This window comes from Condylura cristata, unplaced genomic scaffold, assembly GCF_000260355.1.
Source record: "Condylura cristata isolate star-nosed mole 26May11 unplaced genomic scaffold, ConCri1.0 scaffold00007, whole genome shotgun sequence".
In the NCBI taxonomy this organism is placed as follows: domain Eukaryota; kingdom Metazoa; phylum Chordata; class Mammalia; order Eulipotyphla; family Talpidae; genus Condylura; species Condylura cristata.
The window spans coordinates 61,924,288-61,950,875 of record NW_004567108.1 but is presented as its reverse complement, the minus strand read 5'-3'; the positions used below and the strand labels follow the sequence as shown (position 1 = coordinate 61,950,875).

Genomic DNA, 26,588 nt, shown 5'->3' with positions numbered 1-26,588 from the left:
ATTCAGTTTTATTTTGGAAGTAATTTGCATCGCTAAATTTATTTTCAAAGAAACCAAAGTTAACTGGCCCACTGTCATATATAAAAGCTTCTCACTAGCATAGTTATTACACAGATATTTTAAAGGAACATTACCTGGTATCCATTTAGGTCAGCATAAAATTTATTTTGGCTGTTTATATTAGAAGAAATCTTCATTGCAATCTCTCGGTTATATTCTTTTCGGATGTCCACAATATTGGAAACTTCCAAAGACTGTCCTTCTAACCCTAAATTTAAAAGATTATACACATGAATGGAAAGAGATAAACTATCTCACTTTTTAAAATATATTTCTCTGAACTCCTTCCAAAATTACAAATTTCTTATTTTGATTTCCTAACCATTCATCATAAGCTAAATAGTGTCAATTCAAAATACCCTTTTCTAAAATATTACTTGTAGACTAACATTTACTAGTGAGAAGAGAAAGATGATAAGATTGGGATGAGATAAAGGTAAGTGAAATATAACATGTGAATGATCCTCCAAAGCACCCTACAGTGAAAGACATTCAAAAAGAGAAAAGGCCAGACATACTGTATTTCAGTACATTTCCTTCTACATGGCCATTACCTAATCTAGCTGCTCCAGTCACCTTCATCATTCTTCCCTTACCTACTAGAAATTCTGAGCACTAAGAATTTATACTCTGTTGGTTCAATAGACAGGGGAGCCAATGAAATGACTTATGGCTGAAACTGGTGTTAACGTATTTGTAGTTATATAGCATAATGGGGACAGTTCCCCAGAAATTAAATAAATTTTAATTGCGTTTGATATCTCTCAAGCTCCCTTGTTATAGAGTGATTCAGCTTTCCTTTGCTCTATAAAAGCAGACAACAGCTTGGAAAGATCCCAAACACATGCAACTTTTTTTGTATAGGCCTAAAATGTTTGCAAATTTCTATTTGAATTCTATGCTCAGGTTATTCCTTGTTTAGATCTACTTCAGAGATGGAGAGAGGAGTTTGCAAAGAAATCCAATGCTCTTAATTCAATTTGCATGTTCACTATAAAAATCATGAGATTTTCTAAAAAGAAGAACAATTAAGAATAGTCAAAAGAAGGAATTGGTTCCATTTCACACAGCTGAGGTTTTCTGAGTTTTCAAGAAATCAGGACACTGATCTACAGTGTATAGTCATTCAAGGAACATCCATATTCTCCAAGTTGCCCAGTTCATTGGCATATATAAGCTACACTACTCTTAAGATCCTCTGTATATTTCTTATCTATCATAAGTTTCCTCTTTAAGTTTTCCTTACCCCTTACATAGAATCTGTCACTCTGAGCTAATCATCAACACATTCTTTAGACAAAAAGGACTGTGTAAAGAAACCTCGAGTAGAAAGAAGAGAGTAAGAGAGACTTTTTCTAAGAGTCAAGAGGAATCTCTAGGGTATACAGAATTGTGACAGTAAATGAAAAAAGGAAGTTTAGTAATAGGGAATTTTATAGCAATATAGCCCATCTCAATAAGCAAGAAAATATCAAGTAAATGAACCTAACTTTGTTTAAAGAGATTAGAAAAACAGAAAGAAATGAACCCCAAAGTCAGCAGAAGGATGAGAATAAGAAAGAGGAAGTTTGAATCTGGAATTTGTGAAAAGAAAGTAAACACAGTCTAAGCACAACAGATTTAGATGAAAATTACATTGCAAATTGTAAAATATTACTAATAACATGACAATACTGTATGTTCTGAATTTCCACAACAGAAGCTTTAGAATGCTTAATTATTTTCCTGGTAGATGCTCTTCCAATGTAAACTCCATCAGAGAAAATTTCAATTTCTTGCTATGACCATAAAGTTATGATGCTTGTTATTCATGGGTAAAGGTGCCATTTATTTTTGGTTTATGGTCACAGTCTGAATCAGTACCCTTTGTTTTACATATATATATTTCCTTCTGAGAATTACAAGGAGGACAAGTGAAGACAACTAGAAAACTGGTTCAAATATTTTCACTATTGGGAAGTTCAAGTATTTTCACTACTATTGGGGAGTTAAAAGAAAAAAAATCACATATATAGAAGATTGAGTAACAGCATATTCTTGAACTAGGAAATGTGTTATTTTAAACATAAACCTTCCTTTCAGTATGCTTATATTAATTTGAATTTTATCCCACATGATGCTATTCCAAGACCTCAACAAAATAAGTTAAGTACCCTCTTGTTGCTAACCCTCACACCCTGAATCCTTGAAGAAGGGAATGGAGATTGCTAGTACAGGCAACGGAAGGTAAGCCTATAGCCAGAGCAAAGGGTAGAAAGGTATTTTTCTAAGAGCAAGAGTCTTTCAGAATCCTTGATTTTTCTCCTTTCTGGAAGACTGTTAGCTTTCCATAAAGCATGTTTCGCACACCATCTTTGTGTTCCAGTTTTAACACTATTTTGGGTCTCTCAGAGATGCTAAGTCACTATTAAACAGAATTGTAAGATGTGAGGGGCTGTCCCAATCAAGCAGAAGTTAGCTGACACGGGAAAAAGCAAGCTGGGCTATAAACAAGGATCAAGTTGACTGTCAGATGAAAGAATATTCATTATGAGCAAATATGTGTATATTAGAATATAAGTACCTCATGAGTAGTGATGATATATTTGTTTCCAGGACATAACAGGTGTACAGTAAGTATTTACTGAATGAAGGGTGGCAGCTCTATGGGAAATGACAGCAGCCAATGACTTCTGAGTGCTTACTGTGTATCATATGTTTATTATTTGTTTTAGCTCTAACACCTCATACAATCCTGACCCGAAGCCTTGAGAAAATTCTTTGCTCCAAATCACAGGAGAGGCAGAATCAGAACTAAACCTCTTAACCATCAAGTCAGCCACCTAAGAAAGCTGAAGTTACTGTGGGCTAAAGGAGAGGAGAAGCTTTGCAGTAACTAAGTACAATGGAGAGCTTCAGTTAATTTTTAAAAAGGAGACTAGCCACAACCTAAAATCTGATATTACACAAAAACTATGAAATAGTTAACTAATAAAATAAAACTAAGGATAAGGTCTGTAAGAACACAAAACTTTAAAATGCCAGTCACTTTAGAAGTCACTAAAGCAATAAATATTAAATACTAAAGATATGGTTATCACTTACAAATTCCTTTTCACTAGTCCTTCTCTATGAGCACTAAACACAGCACAGTAGGTTCATCGGGCATAGGACCAAGTGCAAATTGGGCCAAATATGCTAACTGTCCACCAAGAAAGAAATAGGTAGGTAAAGGAAGAGAGAGCTCCCAGTCCTGACATATAAAGGCCTTAAGAAAACGGGTACTAGAATATTTGTAGGGTGTGATAAACTTTATACTGAAAACAGAAACAAAACACAATATATCTCTGCACATATGTGTTTGGATATGGTATATGTCTGTAAAGACCTCTGTATTATTTCTCTTTAGTAGCAAATAGGAACCAGGCACAGATTCCAGGATTTTAACTTCTATATCTTTAATGTGTGACATTCCTGTCAAGAATATACAAACATATTATTTTGATACATAAAAAATAATTATAACTACTAGTAAAAGAAGAATGTTGTCTATGAAGGCAGGGAATACATAAAACAAAATAGGGAAAAGGGTCAAAGATCAAAGACTGGGCCAGGTCATAGCTAACAAGCCTGAGCCGCAGGCTTAAGGCGTTATCTTGAAATACTGGTCTCCTAAGAGTCTTCTCTTGGAGAGTGGGTCAGGAAGTGAGTGGACAGAAAAACAAAAAGGTATCACCCTCTTCACTTTGCTACTTAGCACCCGTCTTAAGGAATCCAGGATGGTACTCCAATGACTGCACAGAGCAAAGCTAGAGGGCTTCTCTCACACATCCCTCAAGTGTAAAACAAAAGGTGAAGGAAACACCCAGAGAGGGTTTAACATGAGGGATGCAGATGGAAAGCCTGGGGGTGCATGGCTCTAAGGGCCACTAATGGCCTCAGGAGAAGCCTAGTTGTCATTCAATCTGCACAATATCTGCCATCAGATAGTTGTAAAATTCTTAAAACACAGTTCTTAGGCTAAAATAGGATTTTCTTCTCTCTCTGTGTCTTGGTCCCTATTCTTCCAACATGTGTCTGGACAGAGAGGGTGACAGAGCTGATAATTGATGATATAAATAGGACAATAACAAATGTCCTGAAAAACCAGGACTTCTAGTTTTGAAAATCTCCTCTTCAATTTGGGGAGTATGCTGGCTTGTATATAACTCATCAAAAAAGTAAAGATAGCTTTCCCATTATGTATTTACTTTTGTTATGGTGAATTTAAACAATTTAACTGGAAGCTGACAATCATGGCATTAATCAACACCCACTCTTTACTACATACACTTAAATGTCAATTGTCACAACAGAGATAAATTTAGTAGGTCATCACGGAGATGATGTTTCTAAAAAGCAAACACTATGTTATATTTTTTAAAAACTGTGCTCATACCTGGAAATACCAAGAGTAAAAGTGGTAATAATTCCCACAACAGGGTGACCTTTTCTCCATGTTGACTTATTCAACTTATCATCCATTATAAGATCTAATTTACCCTCTGAGGTACTTGCTGATTTCCAGGTCTGTAAATGTTCACATTGATTATTCTCCACAGTGAAAATTTTAACATCTACTTTCATGAATACAAATTATAGAAGATTTCACTCTGAGTCACAAGTTAAAAAAATTTGAAAGCACTCTCTTTTAATTATAAAATCACAGATAACAAGTTTATTTACTGATTAATTAACAGCTAGGCCCAGTCCACATATTCAGTTTCTCATATCAATAATAAAATACAAAAATAAATGTATAATAGGAAAGACTGATCATACAGACTGCAAATTCTGGTTAAAGGTTAGATCAGTTAAGTACTTGAAGAAAAGCTAACAACTAAAATATATACAACAAAACTCAGAACCTGCTCTTTTCCCCTAATAAACACTGATACAAAACACTAGGTTTTTTGAAAGCTCTGTTTTAGAGGATATAACATATACATGAGTAACATTTAAAAAAATCCAAAATAGATAAAGTCTAACACAAACCCCTCTCTTGGGGGTAAAGAAAGCTGTTCACAAGCTGGGAGCTTTCCTGTTACTTTCCCTTCAATCCAGGTAGGGGTGGCCTGGGAGAGGCAAGCAGAGGCCAAAAATTCAGGAGTCTGTCTACATGTTCCCTGTCCTGTGCCCCATACACATTCAGAAGGTCACTCTGAAATTTTCTAAGCCTGTTATCCGAAGAAGCTCTTTCCCAAGATTCTTTTAGACAAGATCCGATTTTCCCTCAAATTCATCTGCCTGAAACAGACCTGACATGTAAGCTATGTGGCTTTTCTGTTTTTACCTGGCTTTTACTACTTCTTCCAACTGAGAAAGAAAAAAACAAAGCAGCCCAAAGAATTTTTAACACCTTACTTCCATAGGGTGCTGGACAAAACAATTTGAAGTATTAGCCTCTGATTGAATTTTAATGACTGAATAACAAATATTTTTGCAAAACATGTAGGATCCAAATGTTTGCTTTCAACAAATTGAAGGTGTACCTAATCAAGTTGATTAAATTTAATGTTTAACAATGGATAACTCTGATTTATGGACTATAATGCAAAAGGAGTCAGGAATTCAATCACATTTCTGTCATGAAACAAAAATGACATTCTTATTTATATTAACAATACTCTTTTGCATTATAACTACAAAAACAAGAGAATAAATATGAAGCCCATCTCATTTTAGCAACATGCAATTTCACCTATAGTGAAATGAATATTTGAGAACACAAAGGATACAGTAAACCATGCTGAGAGAATTAATTCTATTAAAATTTATGAAATAATTTTTCAAAACAGAACAGACTGTCTAAATTGTACCATGTTAATAGCTTTTATAACTCAATACAGAAAAAATACTTAATTGTCTTGGGATGACAGAGTTTTTAAATTTACTTATATATACATGTGCATAGATTTGAAAAGTAATGAAAGGAAGAAGAACAACAAAACTCAAGCATAAAATAATTATATTAAGATAAAATTATTTGGGGGAAGTAAGATGGAATTGTAAGTTCAAGGAGAAAATGATGCGAGATTTAACTGTTAGGGCAGAGTTTGTTTTAGACTTGTAAAAAATGCACAATTTGGTGTAAAATTACTACCCACTAGAGTTGCTTGTTTGAAAATGTCAGCATTTATCATATATTCAGAACCATATTCCTTGTAATTACTAAAATGTTTAAAGAAATACTAGAGAGTCACAAAAAAATAATGCATTAGGTACAGAATTCTTCAAAGCTTATATATATAAAGAAAAAAGAAGTTAAATTTAACCAACCTGTGATCCCATTTTTTAATACTCTTCTTCCTTTCTGCCCTTACAACTGATATTTCTCAATGACTTAACATCTCAAATCTCCAAAACCTATGAATACTTCCTCCTGTAACACTTACTGTCTAATTCATCTGGCCAGCACAACTTCTTAGTGAGATATACAATACTTATATGCGTGGCTTTCTGTATATATTTACTTCAGTGAGTCCTCATACACTACTACTTTCTGTCACCACATTTCAAGGATGATGAAACCAAGGCCAGGCAGATAATAATCTGTATAAGGCAAACACAGAGGCAGAACTGGCATGCGGGCTAGGAAAGAAAGGCTTATCATCTGATCAGGAGTTTGAGTTCTTAACCAGCACCTTTTCCCTAGATTTCTAAGCACACTGACCTTCATGTAAGTTTAGTATATATGATACACTTTTGTGGGGGATGAGGATGATTCTCTGCTAAAAAGCTATGCTGTCCATGCAGTGGCTGCCATCACACTACCCCAAGATAATCTCTGAGTTCTGAATTGTGTAATCAAAATGCTTATTGTCCCTTAAAATAACTTACTCTTTCATGTCGGCAAGGAATAATCAGATTTGATACATAGCTACTTACTTCAATTTTTAAACGTTTCAATTTTCAAGAAAAACATCCTTAGTAATTAACTATATTACGGTATTCTAAAAATGTTTTAATTACCTAAGTCTGACTAGCTATAACTTATTTAATTCTCTTTACTTTTAAATCAAGCCAAATGGGGAATGTAGTCTTGAAGGGAAATGAAAGATTGATAGCAAACTATTTTAATATCTGCATAAATCTTTTTTTTTTTTTTAAAAAGATGTATTCATCTATGCTACAGAACTGGGGTACAGGCCAGAGGTGTGGTGGGTGAAAGGATTTACCAGAGACGGAGTGGGGAGCAGAACAGGCTGATCAACAAAGTACACTGCTGAGGGGAGCAGTGGGCAGGTCAGAAGAGGTTTGCCATGCCATGTGGGTCAGCTCCTTGGCCAGGTATAGAACTTGTGCTGCAGTGGCTTCAAAGAGCTTCATAATGTGGTATTTTAACCCACTGTGACACCAGGGAGAACCCATAAATCTTTTTTATGGAAATAAAAACAATTTTCGTGAAGCCTGGAGAACTTGTTTACAAATTGGAGAAGACAAGTGGGGTAACTCCAAACAATTCACTAGTCTTTACAAGATGAGTATTTTAGAAGCAGGGAGCCTAGCATGAAATACTTTTTATGATACTAAGTTTCATGAAGATTCTTAGACAGTTGTAATCAGTTGACTCACTAGTCTTTCTATAGCTTAAGAAACTGAGTTGGTATGAAATGGAGGAACTAAAGGTCACTTTGGTTTGTTTGTGAAGTGATACTAAGTATCTTATAAATATCTGCCTAGGAGAAGTAGGCCCAGGGGCTGACCTTGAAGATATTTCTAGTAACAGGTCTGGAGTATGATACTTGTACCAGTGAAAATGTACATGACACACTGATTAGCCACAGCAACTTAATTTTTCAAAGTAGTTGATGGTGTCAGAAAATGACAGAACTAATAACTAATAACTAGAACTTGAAGACATATAAAGCCAGAGCTAAGAAGTGATATTTATTGATGATTATGTCACTGGAAAGTATGCACTTTCTATGACAGCGCAATATCAGATATAACGAGAAAACACGGGCTTCTACTGTACGACAGACTACCTTCCACTCTAAGAAAACTAACACAAAAGCTAACATAGCCTATCTGGTAATAAACATTAACTGGAAGAAAATATAACCCCAGCCTCTCCCACCATTTTCCTCTAGAAAAAATGTTATTTTCTATAAGCAAAATAATCTTTTGGAAATCATGAAACAGTTCCAAAATGGCATTTAATTGACTTATGGTTGTTATAAAATAGATTCTTACTTGATCTGATATAAAGCAAAATAGTATATTGTTTCATTAGAAATCTCTGAAACTGCTCTGATCTTTTGGAGCTTTTAAAGTCAGTGGTGAAAATATTTTCTCTAATTTGTTATTTCTAGAAACTTTCAAATAAAATGTCTGAAGTACAATTTTAACAAAACAGAGCATTTTAATATTTTAAATGATTTTAAGAGGCTTTAAGCTGCATCTCTTATCATTTTCAAAATCTGGAGTGAATGTAAACTGAGAAATTATAGTTCAATACCAAACCAAAGAACAAAACCAAGTCAGGTTAAACCCAGGCCTCCTTCTCAGTTTGTTATGAAATCAACAGTAACCACACAACTGATATAATTGGGAAATGAATGATTTTTGTTCTTGATTTTGCTTTCTCCCAAAGGTTAACTTGGCCAAAGTACTTTGGGTCAAAAGGTTCAAAGAATGATTAAAATAGAGACTGGATAGGCCCTCCCTGGTGGCGCAGCGGGCTAAAGCACAGCACTGAGAATCTGAAGCCACTTCCGCATGAGTTCGATTCCCGCCTGCCCCGGAGGTGACCACATGGCGTGGCAGACCTCTCCTGACCCGCCCACTGCTTCCCTCAGCAGTGTACTTTGTAGATCTGCCTGTTCTGCTCCCCACTCTGTCTCTGGTGAAGCCTCTCACCACCCCTGAGCCTCTGGCCTGTACCCCAGTTCTGTATGCACAAATAAATAAATAAATTTAAAAAAAAAATAGAGACTGGATAATTTAAGGATATTTTGCTAGCCTCACATTATCTTTTTAAAAGAGGTCCAAGTAAACTGAATACGAAAGATTTAGTATAGGCACTATAGACAGCCCATAATATTGTCTTTTGTTTATCCTTGTTACTGAGCAATAACTATAGATTATGTATAATTAACAGGGTATGTGACCTATTACATTTATGGTATATAATCAAAAAATAATCTCTTTGGTTCCTATCCCCCACTCTTCCAGAGTATACAGTACAAACAACTAGACTTTTCTTTGTCTTTATGATGAAAAACTACATTTTATCTATGCATTTTGATCACTGACCCAGATACCTGGTTTGCACAATGCCAAAGTTTAAAACACAAAAGGATTTTTAAGCATCCCATAGCATTGATGCTTTGCTGCTGCATACCTAAGATACTAAGCCCCTTTCACCTCGAGTCAAACACTTGAATGTTTGAAACCTCTATTACAGGTGTCAAGTAGTGCTTTAATTAAAATCTCAGATAACCTAAGCCCTGTCTATGAAAGGACAAATGACAGTAGGTCACAAAGGAACCATCTCTGCAATTAGGATTAATTTTTCTAAGTGGCTCATTTGTTGAGCGGATATCAAATACAAATATAGGAGGAGATATAGTTTGGAAGAAAGAGTTTTAGGTGAATTGGTTTCTTCATCTCCTACCAACTACTTTCACGTTGTCTTGGAAGATGCTAGTTTCAGGTTCCATCTAGGTAAGTATGGTAAACTTCACCTGAAGAAACGCTCCAAGTTAACTTCACATTATATCTAAAGTAATTATCTGTCATTTCCCACAATGTCCTGCAACTTTCTGCTACTAGTTTAAAAACCTAGTATAATTAATTAATAACACTCAAGTGCCTTATTTAGAGCAACTGCTATTTCATCACTGACTAAATAGGAGAGCAGTACTGTCACCTTAGAAAGCCCAGTCAGTTAAAACTCAGTGGCCTATGGTCTTGCCAGAGGGCTATTAGTCAGCCACTGAGCAGTTTGAATTACCCAGTGGGAGTGAGGAGAATGAAAAGAAAGGAGAAGAGACATTACTCTGAGTATACACACGAATGAGTCAAGGCAAGTCAGAGCTTATTAATTTCCAAATCCACAAATGAGGTGGTGAAAAGGACCCTCTGAGGCTTTACAGAAAGCATTCTTTGAAATGAAACCCAAATCCCCTAGAAAACCTAAAATAACTCAGAAGCTGCAATAAGTGATGGACACAAATAAACAAAAGCAAAAGCAATTTGCAATACACTTGATTGAGAAGTTACAAAATTTTGATGAGCTGTTCAGAACTTAGTTTAAGATGTAGATTGTCCCTAAATATAACTGATGAAAAGCAGTGGTAACAGCCAAACTTGATGACACAGGTCTATGCCAAAGTGTCTGCTATGCTGTATTCAAGGAAGAACTTTCAATTAAACAAAAGTTTAAAGAAAACTGAAAAGCAAAAATGTTTGTCCTCTGTGCGATCATGCCATTTTCTATCTTTAAAGTGACTCTTTGGCCATAGTGAAAAAGTAATTTAGAGTTCTCAGGAACACCAAATAATGGCTCATATGAGTTCAATGGGATAACATAAATATTGTTGCTGACTTATTGAGGTTTTTGGAAACTCAGCAGAAGATTATTTTAGAACGTCAGAATTTATGTTGGTAGTAAAGTAATTATGGAGAACTGTAAAGTCACATTTAGGACACAAAGTGTGACTTTTTCTGCCTTTTGGAAGAACTTTTATTTCTTGATTCAACATGAAAACAAAGAAATCAAATGTGAAAAATATGTCATATCTGAAAGTCTAACAAAAGGAAAAGCATTAATGAATTCGAAGTTTAAAAGTTACAATAATGCAAAATTAAATTTACACACTGAAAATAGAACACTCCTTTGCTTACTTATAGTAGCTTAGAGAAATAAACATGGACTGTCCATAATTTTTTTAATCACTAATTTGTAAACCTGTAATTAAAGAGTCAGATGATGACAGATTATTTTCTTTCCCCAAATTATTTCAGTTAAGATAAAGAAAACTTTATGGTGTCCTTTTTCTAAGAATTGATAACTAAGAGTTCTGGTTACTAGGATTAAATTTATGGTTGGAAAGTATTTCATTCTAAAAACAGTAAATTCAAATTTAATCAATCTTATACTTCTGAGTGCTTGCAAACCAAAGGTCTACTGAGATCCCACAAAAGTACCCACAGCCACCGACCAACATTTAGGTTTAGAACAGGATCAAAGTCATTTGTGATCACTTTGGTTATTAATAAATACTTCTGAGTATTGTCCTAAAAGCAATAAAGAACTCTCTGATTTCACACTCTCTTTGCTGAAGAGCTATTAACAAACACACCTAGCATTTTCTTTTATAATATAGTCAATATGTATGACAAAATATGCTTATGTCATTGTCATGGGTAGTCAGTGATCTAATAATAATTGAAAGCCATATGTGATATAATTTCCATTGTACAAAATCAATAAAGCAACATTACTTTTAGATTATAAATGGGTTCATGAAAAAAACAAATAATGGGGTAAGAAAGAAAAGAAAATGTATGTGCAAGGAGTTAAAAGTGATACCATTTTTGATTATGGAAGGGTACATATAAGAGTATAAATTACATCAAATATATAATAATAAAGTTCAGACAATTATATATCCAAAACCAACAGCAAATTTATTAAAAGTGACACAACTAGTAATATGTATCTCACAATAATACTTCTGTTTTCTTACCATGTATGTGGTACAATCGGACTCTATGGACAACATGTTCAAAAAAGCAAGTCACATCTGAAAAAAACTTTCCATGCTGCACTCTGACCAAGGGTGGTGTTGTATAAATATAAGGCTAAAAAGGAAACAAAATTTTTAAGAAAAGTATTTAGCTTTAATATGCACATGCTATAAAATGAAATGTCAAGTTTTTCATTATACCGAAATTGCTAAAAATAGAAAATATAAATGTTCACAGTTTGACTGACCTAGATAATCTACCAATATTCCTCCTAGGTACACATATTTCTCATTAAAATTCTTTATATTGTCCAAGTGTTTTTTTAGTAGAAATAGCAATCATTCCACAGCCATGACATTTTCCCAGACAAATATATATTACATCCATGGCCCCCTAATATTCAGGGTCATGGCAGATGTCCAAGAAGACCACAGGGAGTCATCTAAACAAACAGGAAGCAAGGTTCAAAAACACAGCTTAATAAGAGTAGTCTTCTTACATGAAAGAACAAGATGAATAGTAAATAATCTACAAAGTTGGAAAAAATGATGGCAACCAATGGTTTAGTTTTTATCTTCATAATCTAAATTCAAGAAAATATGGGAATAAAAGGCATAATTTAAGTGACACAGAACAAACTGAAAATATTTGTTAAATATTAGATTTAATTATTAGACTCTTTAGAGAGTAAAATAGCAACATAAAATACTACATCTGTAATGTGAACTACTTAAGAAGTGCAAGATTTTCAGAACTGTGTCATTATTTTCCAAATTTACCTGTTTGGCTAGAGAAATATATTCAAATGTTAATATAATGCTGTAAGGTTTACAAAGTTATTGTACCTAATTATAACATTGCTAGAAAGTAATGGGGGGTAGGATTGGAACCTTTGACTGGAACTTACGGGTTCTGCCTGATACACCCAGCAGTCTCTTTCCTGGTATTCTTTTATTTTCCCTTTGTAAATATAATTATCTTTCTATTTAAACTGTGAACAATTTGAGTATAAAATAATGTAAAATGACTTATTTACTATTGTCTATGCGTAATATCCCACGGCATGGTTTCTTATTTCTTTAAGTATAAAAACAATCAAAGCAAAATGATAAAAGCAGTTAAATGGGAAAACATTAATACAGCTTATATTATGATTCCAATGTCTACTTGTAATACCATTACAATCTGTAGTTTAATTTATCATCAAATTAAAAAGCGAATAAGAAAGTAGAGTCCTCAGTACAGCTTCCATAATTCCTCTGACTCTTTAATTTCGGTTAGCAGGTTTTTCTAAATTATAGAACAAAAGTAACTTTTTCAGAAGACAAATCACTGAACAACAATATTTGGAGAATATTTAACATATTTTTAAGTGGGGAAGCCTGTACAAAGGTAAAGAAAGAAGTGCTAAAAACAAAACAAACAAAAAAAAACCCCACAGAATCGACTGCATAAAAATAAACTGTAACAGGACAATAATGAAACTAAGTGACATATATAGGGAAAATTAGTATAGAAAAAAGAATTACTCTTAGTATATTTACTGTCTTAGCAAATTTAAATTATACAATAATGCAGTGTTGTCCACTATACATATACATTAGAGTCTTCAGACATGATTCAATTTATAGCTAAAAGATTTTAAATACTAACAGTATATTATAGTTGTGTTTTCAAAGAACACACTATCAGATTATGATCATAGTGATCAATAAAGCATGTATCTGAAACAAAACTTGAAAATGGAATATGCATAGAATAAATGTATAGTACTAGGAGTGAGTTTTAGAAGTGTGTGAAATAGTTGGTATCAGGGATGGAGTTTTTTATTTTTCGTTTAAGTGTTAAAAGGTAAAGAGAAAAATGGCCCCGTGAGCAACTATGTAACTATGTATTTTTTAAAAGATTTACTTATTTATGCATACAGAACTGAGGTAGAGGCCAAGAGTGCAGGGGCAGTGAAAGGATTCACCAGAGACAGAGTAGGGAGCAGAACAGGCAGATAGCTGAAGTGCTGAGGGGAACAGCCCACCGGTGACACAGGAGAGGTTTGCTGTGCCATGTGGATCACCTCAGACGACAAGGATGGAACTGAAGTGCTGTGGCCAGCTTGCGGTGCTGCAACCTAACTTGTTGCACCATCAGGGTGCCACATTACCTACATATATGATTTTATTTCTTTAATATGCTACATTAGCTACATTTATGATGCCAAGATAGGACTCAGATCCGAAATCAAATCTAGCTTATATGCTGGAGAGAACTTGCTCATTGTAGCATACTAACTGAATTTGAACTCTGTAAAGTTATTTCTCTAACATTCAATTACAAAATGTAAAGTGTCAATATGATATAACAGTGATGCAATTCCAATTCCTGCAAGATGGCACAATTAAATACACATGTTCTCTCCTCATTATTTTTCCACATATATTTTTTCATTGTTCCAGTTCTCAAGCTCTCACCTTGGCTTCACCATCAGGTAAGAAGAGGTAGGCACCACTTTTGTCTTTTTTATTTGTCGTTCCATACCATGAAAACTGCACCTTTACTGCATGTTGTTTGCCATCTTCTTTGTTTATTATTTCCTAACGATAGAAAGATACATTTTAAGACAATTCACTATTAAGACATTAATTATGTTGCACCTGGCTCCATATGCATAAAATTAAAAAATTATCTCAGGACAGACTAAATAATGTTACTATTCAGCTTCTCACATTCACAATCCTTGGAAGAATACCCAAAATTTTATAGTTAGCCTTAGGATTTAAAACTTTCACATGAACCAAAAAATACATTTCATCAGGCAAAAAAGAGATACACAAACTAATAGAGCTAAGCCAATACTTCTCAAATTTTCTGTAGCAAAAGAGCCAGCTTAATTTTAATTTTCAATAAACATGGACCACAAGCTTTGTAAAATACAACAAAAGTGAATTATTGGAAAAACTTAAGTGATATATCAAATATGTGCTCAAACTTTTATTAGTAGATTCAATAGGCATATATTTACTCTCTGAAATTGCCTTAAAGTTCCAAAAATAATACTAAAAAGTCACAATATTATACTTACCTTCTTATGCACCAGTAACAAAGCAGCATAGACCACATTTGTTAGGGTATAAGCAGTCATTTAATTACCCAAAACTAATAAAAGTGGTTAGCCCCCAGATAGAAAAATCTCTGTGAACCCCAAACAGGTAGAAAAACATATTATATTATATCATGTTACTTCCTCTTATCTCCTCTACACAAAAAAGTAGTTAGGAAAAATAAGATATAGGACTAGGCAATCAATACACAGTCAATAGAATCACAGATTAATATCTCAAGGCACATTCATCCTTTCTCCCAGAGTATTTGAAAGAGTCCTACTTAAATAGACTTCTTTATATAAATAATCTGCACATATCATAACATTTGCAATAAATCCATGAATCTCAGAATGGTTTAGAACATACCTCCATAAGCCCAGATTGAGCAAAACGAATTTTAATATAGGAGTTCTCTAGAGTTATATCTTCTTCAGCAGTTTTTACAGTTTTTATGTTGAAAATTCCTTTATCTTTTATATCCCCATTATACAGGCTATACTCAGCTAAATGTGGATTCGAATTTGCTAATTCCAAAATCCTATACACTTTCAGTCCCAATGGTGGCATTTGTGCTAGAAAAGAGATCTTAAAAAAAAATAGAAAAGGAAATTTATTAAAGAGAAATATAATCTACTGAAAGGAAAATCATTTAACTTCTAATAAAACAACATATGACCATATGTTTTAAAAAGAATATAATACTAAAAATGTGTTTTGATAACTTATGGGTTAAAGGACTCACATCTCAGTTTATCTTTGGGACCTAATAACTTCAAGTTAAGAGGGCGATCAAAGGCATCAATGTTTTCATTTGGTATATGAAATTATCTTAATAGGTGCTCTTAATGAATGCTCAGAGTAGGATGAAGGCTTACTAGGCACAGTAATTTTTCTTAACCATTAGGACACTTTTATAATACTATGATATTTCAGTACATTAAAAATTAAAATGACAAATGGACTAACATTAAGCACATTAGTCTAGTCACTACCAAGTCACCCAATGCCTGGGATTTAGCAGACAATGAACAAGGCACAGAGAGAGTGCACATACTGCAATACACTATCTGTCTTCCAGTAAATGTTTTTATATGGGTCCTACCTATAAAATCTGATCAAAACTTTTCCTTTCTACCTAAAAGATTATGACTTTATGAAAGCATCTAACAGTGGCTCTTAACAAGCAGAAGAAATTCTCTTTAGAGTTTATAGTTCATGGCTTAATTTTCAGATGTAGTTCAATTTTTTTTTTTAATTTAAGTTTTAGCAACATATGATTTTTCTCCTCAGATGTGTACACTAGTTTTCAGAAGAAGCTTAAATCACATTTAGGATTTTAAAAGCTCAACCTTTCTAGTGGCCTGGGAATTTAGGTTAATACTGCTTATTTTAGGAAATTTTCTTCCAAAGTATCCATAACTTGAGTTCAGATTCTCCGTAATTACGTTTCAGAAAAAAAAAAAAAATCTTAGGGCTCCCTAGGCACAAGGGATTAGGACTCAACACTGCAAACTAGCTGCAGCCCTTCAGTGCAGGTTCAACCCCCCCCCACCCCCCATGATCCACATGGTACAGCAGACCTCTCCTGTTTCACTTGCTGCTCCCCTAGCAGTATACTACATTGATCTGCCTATCCTGCTCCCCACTCTGTCTCTGGTGAAGCCTCTCACTGCTCCTGCACCTCTAGACTGTACCCCACTTCTGTATGAATAAATAAACCTTAAAAAAATCTTATTTAATTTTGGAAAGTCGGATTTTTCTAGTGTGTTATATCAAGTTGCAAGTATTCAAAGTTATTTAAAAGGTAGTATTATTTTTTAAAGATTTATTTATTTATTCGTACAGAACTGGGGTACAGGCCAGAGATGTGGAGGGTGAGAGGATTCACCAGACAGAGTGGGGAGCAGAACAGGCAGATCAAGGAAGTACACTGCTGAGGGAAGCAGCGGGTGGGTCAGGAGAGGTCTGCCTCGCCATGTGGATCTCCTCCCGGGCAGGTGGGGATCGAACTCATGCGGAAGTGCCTTAAGCTTCTTAGTGCAGTGTTTTAACCTGCTGCGCCACCAGGGAGGCCCAAAAGGTATTATTATTTTAATTTAAATATGCCTGTCATAGAGTTTGACCAAAAAATTCAAAATTCTTTGCGTAATGATCACAATTCAGATTACAATATAAATTCGTAAAAATATATACAATATATATACTAGTAACTTGTGCTAGTAAAAATATAACATACATAATAAAATTTATATACAGTAAAAGAGGAGCTATTTTCCTTTATTTTGGCCAATTGAAACTTTTGTTATTTACAACTTTAATCACTTCAGATACATTTGTAGCTCAAGGGGCATGCATCTTTGTTAAACTATCAATACTTATTGGTTGTGCTTCTTTCATGATGCTTCTCTGAGTTCTATGGTAACAACATACCTCATAGGTTGTTTCTGAAATAGTGCTTGCTGCATCCCACACGGCACTGACTTGAATGTCCACAGGCTTTCCTGAAGCAGATGACACCTGGACTTTAGGGGAACTCACCAAGATTGAGACGACAGTACTTCGCTCCTGTTCTAAAGGATTAAAGACCACAAGGGACCTGCAAAAAATAGCTGCTTTACTATTGGAGCCTCACAATATTGTTTCATACTTCATACTTTTATTAAGACCTCAGTTGTAGAGCCAATACACAGAGAAGAACTATAAGGAATATTCAAGTAAAACCTTTAAAGAAAGGTCAATTTAATCACAACAAAACCACACAAAGCAAAAGGTTATGAGGTGATTCACTTTCTAAGAATAAAATGTTATACAAATGGACGCTATTAATATAATTCTGATAAAGTTATTTACATATCTCAGAAAATATAAGTTTCATTGATTTGTCTGAATCAGCTCTATATAAACTAATAGTCAATTACTGTTTAATTTCACTGATTAAGAAAATATATAAATTTCTGTTTGCAATTTTGTTACTAATTTTCACTAAATTTCTGACATTCATTTTGGATCACTCACAGCAAAAATATATGGCTACACATGCAGAATCACATAATTCACACTTGGATTATATATGTGTGTATATATGTGTACGCATACACATATATACACACATCACACACACATACACACAAATATGTCTTACATGTACTTATTATCAAAGAGTGGTTCTGGAAAAAAAATCTTAAAATTAGGGCTGAAACTTTAAAAAATAGTTGCTGAAGAAAATATTTGATTTGATTTAGCTAGTAAAAAGAAAACAAGACTGCTAATGTAAGTTAGGGTAATATTTCAAATATATGTAATGGTTAACAATGAATGCACTGGAAATTTTGGCAGAATTTTTCTAGAATTTTTTAAAAACATTTTATATTAGCACATTCCAACATCCCTCATATAACACTTATTTTTTTATGAGATTGCTTTAAACATAACTATCTTTATATACATAGTTTGCAGCATAACTATTTAATGAATCAATTTTCCTGATGATCTGCACTCTCAATTCTTTGATATTTAAATAATTATCAGTTGAAGCATCCTTCAGGAACCTAACTCTGCCAAATTTTCATTGTTTCCTGACTGCCTATGAGTAGAAACATTCTAACTATGATGTCAGAGATTTGATGAAACCCAAAGGCTTTACAAATTTGTGATTTTACTTTACAATCAATTTGTATATTATCTCAAAAAACAAAAATCAAAGGATATTTCAAAGAGGATGTTTGACTAACAATAAAACCAGATTCATTAATGGACCTTTTCAAGCTCTGTCATATGTTGTTTTACTGTACAATTTTGTGACTGCAGAGCACATATAAGTGAAGAGTCAGATGGCAACTGCTTCTCAGTGGTTCACAATCAACTAGGTGTATCAGAACTGGGAGAAGCAAACTAGCATTGTTTATTTTAACATCAAAAAGCCCAGCAGTGCTGTTTTATCCACATATGTGTATATTGCAATTTTATTACAAACCTTTCATTAAAAAATCAGATTAATTCCTACAGTGACTCAACTTAAGTGAAAATTGTTTGCTGGGAGAAGCATTTGTGACTGGAACAATATTCTGATAAAACAAGGGTGGTGATATCACAATGTCTCCAATTCCTACTAGGTTTATAGTATGCATCAGAATCACAAGACCTAATTCCCATCAATTTTGTTATTTGAGATTTCATATGTATACGAAAGCTGAAAAGCAAGAGGAATCTAATAATGCATAGCAAAACTGCATCCAAAAATGTGTTTAAAGGATTATGCATATGACCAAGTAGATTTACTCCAGGGACACAGGAAGGTTCAACATCCAAATCAATTAATGTGACTCAACACATTAATAAAAAGGAAAATAAAAATCATATGATCATATCAGTAGATGCTGAAAAAACATTTGATACAGTTCAACATCCATTTATGATAAAGGCCCTCAAGTACTAAGATAAAAGGAACGTATCTTAACAGAACAAAAGCCATAGGTGACAAACTCACAGCTAATATTATCCTTAATGACAAAAAACCGAAAGACTTTCCTTTAAGATGTGGAAAAAGCCAAGGATGTTCATTTTCACCACTCTTTTCAATATAATACTGGAAGTCCTAGCTAGAGAAATTATGCAAGAAACAGAGATACAAGGAACTCAAACTGGAGAGTAAGAGTACCATTATTTGCAAATGATACAATAATACAAATAGTGAACCCTAAGAAATCTATAGAAAAAAAAACTAATCAAAATGAAACTGTTTAGTAATGTAGCAGGTTATAAAATCAACATATTAAAATCAGTAATCTTATATGTAAACAACCAATCTGAAGAGGAAGAAATTAAGAAAACCATCCCACTTACAATTGAAACAAAAAAATAAACACCCAGAACCTGGAAATAAACCTAACAAAAGAGGTGAAAGTCTAATGCAAGGAAAATTACAAAACACTGTTACAAAAAAGAGAAGACACACAAAAAATTGAAAGACATTGCCTGTTCATGGACTTGAAGAATTAACATTATCAAAGTGGCCATTCTACCAAAAGTATTTTACAAAATTCAATGCAAGTTCAATAAAAATCTCAATGGCATTCTTCAAAGAAATGGAACAAATATTACTGAAATTCATTATAGAAATGAAAAAACCTCAAATAGTAAAAACTTTCCTGACAAAAAGGAAAGAACAGAGGTATTATACTTTAAATTATACTTAAAATTATAATACAAAACTATAATAATAAAACAACATGGTACTAGAACAAAAACAGACACACTGACCAATGGAATCAAACTGAAAACCCAGAAATAAAGCCACACATAGTCAACAGACCTATGACAGAGGAACAAAGAACATATCTTAGAACAAAGAAAGTCCTTCAATAAATGGTGCTAAGAAAATTAGACTGCCACATGAAAAAGAAACTAAAATACTATCTGCACCATATGCAAAATAAATTAAACTGAATGTAAGACCAGAAACCATATAATACATGAATGAAAACACAAGCAAACACTCTGTCACATATACTTCACAAACATCTTTGACATCTCATCTCCTGATGCAAGGAATACAAATGAGAAGAAAAACAACTGGCACTACATTAAACTAAAAAGTTTGTGAATCAAAAAAGAGACAATATCCAAAACAAAATCCTACAGAATGGGAGAAATATTTGCATACCATACAACTGACAAGGTCCTGAGATCAAAGATCTTTTAAAAACATACATAATGGCCCTCCCTGCTGGCGCAGCGGGTTAAAGCACAGCACTGAGAATCTAAAGCCGCTTCCGCATGAGTTTGATCCCCGCCTGCCCCGGAGGTGACCACATGGCGTGGCAGACCTCTCCTGAACCGCCCGCTGCTCCCCTCAGCAGTGTACTTCGTCAATCTGCCTGTTCTGTTCCCCACTCTGTCTCTGGTGAAGCCTCTCGCTGCCCCTGAGCTTCTGGCCTGTACCCCAGTTCTGTATGCACAAATAAATAAAATCTTAAAAAAAAAAAAACATACATAACAACAACAACAGGCAGAAGAGCCAAAAAAGACACTTCTCCAAAGAAATGCAAGTGCCTAACAGGTATATGAAAAAATGTTCATCATCACTACTTATCAGGGAAATGTAAATCAAAACTACATATTCCAGCTCTCACCAGTGAGCATGGTCCATAAAACAAATAAACAAAAAAGTAGAAACAGCACATGCTGTTGAGTGTTGGTGGAACACTGTGGAAAGATGTATGGAGGATCCTCAACATACTAAAAATGGATCCAGCAATTCCAATCCTAGGAAACCCCAAAAGGGCACTCAAACTACTAATTCGAAAAGAATCTTATATTCCTGTGTTTACTGAAGCACTACTTATAATAGTCATGATATGGAAACAAAGTGCCCAGAAACAGATAACTAGATCAAGAAGATACGGTACATATGCATGACTACTACTCAGTGATCAAAAAAGATAAACTCATGCCATTTGCCACAATATGGAGGGAGCTGGAAGGGATTATGCTGAGTACAATAAGTCTGACGGGAAAAAAAATCAAGTGAGTTTACTTAAAGTGTTAACATAGAAAAACTGAACAAAAGGTCAAGAAAAGCACAATTTGCAAGCATAACATAGATTTGAGGCAAAAAACGAGAGGGATCAAAAATGGGGAGGGAAGAGCACAAGGGACACAGATGGGTCACAGATGCTATGGTGATGGGAAAAGTAAGGGGACCCTATCTGAAGGAGATTTAAGGGGAAAAAAATACAAAAATACATGTAATTAAAAAAAAAAGACAAAGTTACATTGTCAAAAATAAATTTACAAAGTATAGTGAAACCACGTTGTATTAGGTAAAACCCCACTTTATCCACAGAAATAATTCCCAACAGACTTATTTGAAGGATCCAACAACCTCTGTACCATCCCACTGTTCTCTACCCGAGTTTATGTTCATCTGATTCTTTTCTAAACATAAGCATATTTGGAGTCAGTAAGGACTGACTTCTGCTAAAATCTTAAGGCAGAATGGGAAGGAAAACATTAAGGGGCATGCATCTGCTGCACCAAAGATGCTCTAATTAGTATCCCAGAAAACAGTGAATACTGGGTATCACATTTTCAGAGGTTTAGCGCTTTCAAATGATAAACTCTATAAGTCTGAGGACTTATGGTAGGTCTGCCTCCTAATTGATAAAAGCCTTAAGGCAGGGTTAGGTACTGAGCCTATAATTGAGTATTAAGTTCTTGGATGCTCCAGGTAACATGCCATGCAATAAATTAGATAATAAGCATCCCAAACACTGATTCCTTCCCAAAGTGGGAGAAATGTCTCACATTTAAAGCAAATAATTTTAACCATACATTTGGTTTTGTGCAATATTAAATTGTTTTTTATAATAAGCTGTGAACTAGGTTCTGTTTTGTTTCATTTTAGTAGCTAATTAGTATTTGACCAAATGATGTTTCTACTGTACTGAATGATTATGTAATTATCATGCCAGGAATCTATTCAAAAACTAAATGCGCAGAATATATAATGAGTATAATGCTGCACCAAGAAAATAATTTTTTAACATAATTAGAGATTCTCAGCATGTTCTTCAAGTGCATCACAGCACAAATATATCTCACATACACACAAACGCTATCAATGTACATTTTAAGTAGAGCATACACAAGATATGGTCACGTATGAATTACTTCCTTTGGAAATAAATATGCCATCACAAATTAGTTGCCATTAACATGATTAGAGGACAAACATTTGCTAAATGTCAGTATCTCCCAACATGAATTTTTCTAATCCCTTCAGTTACAAATGGGACCAACTATTTTTTTTTTTTTAAAGATTTATTTATTTATTCATACAGAACTGGGGTATAGGCCAGAGATGCAGAGGGTGAAAGAACCCACCAGAGACAGAGTGGGGAGCAGAACAGGCAGATCGACGAAGTACACTGCTGAGGAGAGCAGCGGGTGGGTCAGGAGAGGTCTGCCGCGCCATGTGGATCACCTCTGGGGCAGGCAGGGATCGAACTTCAGGCGGAAGTGGCTTAAGCTTCTTAGTGCTGTGCTTTAACCTGCTGCACCACCAGGGAGGGCCCTGGGACCAACTAGTTTTAATATCACATTACAATATCACACTAAGTTATTGAAAATTAATATTTGATCTACACTAACAAAAGTAAAGATTAGTATTTACATACAGAAGATGAGTATAATTAATTAATATTTCCCCCACATTTGCATTAGCTTCTTAAAATCTATCACCAAGTTAGGTCCAGTTTCCTGTATTTTTTATGATAGAAATCCTCACACCTTGTGGTTATGAGCAATTGTTTCAATATCTTATATAAAAGGAACAGATTTATACTTCATGAGTACCAAATGCTCTTATGTTACCTGCCAACAAAATTAAGAGGGCAGACAAGGATCTACTTTAGAGAAAATGTGGAATACAGAATAATGGAAGGACACCTATTGCTCATATGAAACTGTAAATAAGTTTATGGAAGTACTAGAATTCCACTATAAACATGGCTCCGTCCTTGAATTCCAATGTAGATGGGTAACTTTAGAATTCTTTCACTCCTTTTGTAGAGATAATTCATATCATCTCAAAAAAAGGCAACTGAGACAAATCTTCTGAGGCAAATCTTAAAAAAAGAGGCCACTACAAACAAAAGACTAGCACTACCAGGGTTTCCTTCCAGAACTAAAAGAAGGCTAGAATGGAAGGAATATGTTCACTGGTCTGAGTGACCTTGGAGTTGTCACTCACAGTCTTTCCTGTAAGTTGGGTCCAGGGAATCAGGCCTTTACAGGCAACCCACAAAACACTGTTTTTATCTTTCCTACTGGACAGAAGTGGAAGTTCAGTGAGCTCAGTTATGTTGCCAAGACTAACCAGCTAAAACATGCCAGAGTCTTAACTCCCATAGCCATCTTCTTAACTATTTCATTTATAACCCAAGAAAAGAAAGACCTTTTTGAAAACTAGCTCCTCACCAATGTCAAAAATCCCCACAAAGTCTCTCTTCAAGGAGAACAATATGATCAAAGAGTTATTTACATTTTAGTATATATGACAAAGAAAATTTACAGTGGAATATTATAACAAAAATATCTTGCAGTATATACTAGGGAGTTAATCATATGTGTTCTTTGCCTAAGGTTAACAAAAACAAGGAAACATTATAACTTTGCAAGAAAAACAAAAAGGAAAAATACTTGCAAGTCCCCTATGACTGCAGTATTAAACCCATCACTTAAATACCAGATTATAAAAAAAAAACTAATTTCATGTACCTAATACAGCATATATCCTATACCTAATATGCATTAGTGTAGAATAATAGTCAATACATAGTTGATGAATAAGTAATTCATGGAAGTTTTACTAGAAGAATTTACTTCATAAATAATAGCTAACAGTGTGGAACTAAGTAGTTATAATGATCACTTTCATTTAGGTAATTTCAAATCCTAAAAAATGCTTTTAAGGTTGACATGTATGTAATTAACCCCTTCACAAACATGGAGGAAAATGGGAGATCCAAGATCAAAGAGTAAAGCTAAATGTGTCCGATTCTTAATCAATGACAGCATATGAATACATTTAAAACAAGAATATTCATTTTATACAATAAATCTTACTAATGGAATATAATCTCAGAAAGTAGTAATCTTTATATAGTACTCTGAATGTTTAAACACATAGAATTATTTTTATAAAAATTATCATTTCTGGCCCTCCCTGGTGGCGCAGCGGGTTAAAGCACAGCACTGAGAATCTAAAGCCGCTTCCGCATGAGTTCGATTCCTGCCTGCCCGGGAGGTGACCACATGGCGTGGCAGACCTCTCCTGACCCGCCCGCTGCTCCCCTCAGCAGTGTACTTCGTCAATCTGCCTGTTCTGTTCCCCACTCTGTCTCTGGTGAAGCCTCTCGCCTCCCCTGAGCTTCTGGCCTGTACCCCAGTTCTGTATGTACAAATAAATAAATCTTTAAAAAAAAAATTATCATTTCTACATTCAAAATCCTTTTGACATAGCCCAGCTAGTTTTCTGCGTAATGAACACCCTATTAGGCATCAGAAAAATAAAGATATTAAAAACAAAAGGCACCTTTCTGAGATATAGCTGCAAAAATCCCATTCAATTCTGTGATACCTGGGCTCCTACAGTCAGACAACTGTCAGACACACCCAACCCCAGCATGGCACTTAGAATTTCAGTGTCGTTGTACAAGTTGTTTTATCTGTCTATATCTGAACATCCTCATCTATAAAGAACAAAATTGTTTGGGTTCAATGGAAATGTGTTTGGAAATCACGTGGTTCAGACATTACACAAAGTAAAATCTCAACAGCAATTAAGTCTCTCCTTTCCCTGTAAGACCCTCCTGGCATTCTGACCAGAAACTTGGGTATGTAAATCATACTGCATGGTAGAGTGACTGTTTTAATCACCTCTGATCCCGAGCAGCTTAAGTGCTTTTTTGTATGTGGTGCATATATAAATGAAGTACATGAACAAATCCACACATGTTATAACACATATACCTTAAGTCTTTGGAACACATGGAGGAGGTAGGAGAATAAATGCTCAGGTGCACAGAACATACACGATTAACAAAGTGGTATAAAGCTGAGTGAAAACATTTCAAAAATATACCTCCAAGCATGTGCAGTTATAAACTTATGATTGGGAAAACATAGTTTCTGTCCTGGCAAGGCCTATAGCTTAGGAGTGGAGAGAAAAAGATATGACTATGAAGTTCAATATGATAAGGTAGGTGATAGGCAAATGTATATACAGAGTGTCCTGTGATATACACAAAAAAGTGACAGGATGATTAAAAATTAATAAAGAAAGCAGTCAAAAAGAAAAAAATTGTATACAAAATGAGCAGTATATAAAGAGCATGACAAAATATTAATGAGTATATAAAAGAAATGGAGAGACATACATTTCTAGGTTTGAAAATTAAAATACTTCAAAGAAAACAATTCTCCCAAAATTAATTAATAAATTTTATACAATGCCAACTAACTGCCATTGACATCTATAATGGGAGAATGGTGAAGAATAATAAGAAAGAACCATTAGCAAGACAAAACTATTCTATACCTAAAATGTCTATAATAATGATGAGCAAGGCAAATAATTAAACAGGTATACTCAAATAATATGCTAACATTAATTTTATCTGAATTTTAAAACATATGAATGATACAGAATAAGTAGGGGGGGGGGAACCCTAATTTGTGGTACAAAAGCTCTAACCATTATATAAAAATTAGTGAAATAAAAAATTGGCAGATTAGATTGCAAAAGCTTAAATTTTTTTTCATCTTAAAAATAAGGCTAAAAAATAAAAATCTATAAAGTGCTATGACAGATAAATAGAAAAATAAACACCTAAGAAGAAAAAAGTGAGCATTTTTCTATAATCAAATTAAAGTTGGAAAAGAAATGATGCCTCTACTTAGAGATGGAAGAGCTAAAAACAAGACATGAGGTCTCACTTGGATTGGCCAATTAAAAAAATCAGATTCGGGCCCTCCCTGGTGGCGCAGAGGTTGAAGCACTATACTAAGAAGCTTAAACCAGTTCCTTATAAGTTCGATCCCCGCCTGCCTGCCCCGGAGGAAACCCACATGGCGAGGCAGACCTCTCCTGACCAGCCCGCTGCTCCCCTCAGCAGTGTACTTCGTCGATCTGCCTGTTCTGCTCCCCACTCT

General features: G+C 34.4%; 1 protein-coding gene across 1 annotated transcript in view; it reads right to left on the bottom strand.

The window, feature by feature from the left end:
• MAN2A1 (mannosidase, alpha, class 2A, member 1) overlaps nt 1-26,588 on the bottom strand; it is a 162,456-nt gene that overhangs the window by 26,019 nt on the left and 109,849 nt on the right. Inside the window, exons 13-17 of the mRNA XM_004678365.2 lie at nt 17,304-17,469; nt 15,240-15,458; nt 14,241-14,363; nt 11,775-11,889; nt 135-268 (exon numbers count right to left, since the gene is read on the bottom strand). Coding sequence (XP_004678422.1) covers nt 135-268; nt 11,775-11,889; nt 14,241-14,363; nt 15,240-15,458; nt 17,304-17,469 — 757 coding nt within the window. The remainder of the gene's footprint in view (nt 1-134; nt 269-11,774; nt 11,890-14,240; nt 14,364-15,239; nt 15,459-17,303; nt 17,470-26,588) is intronic.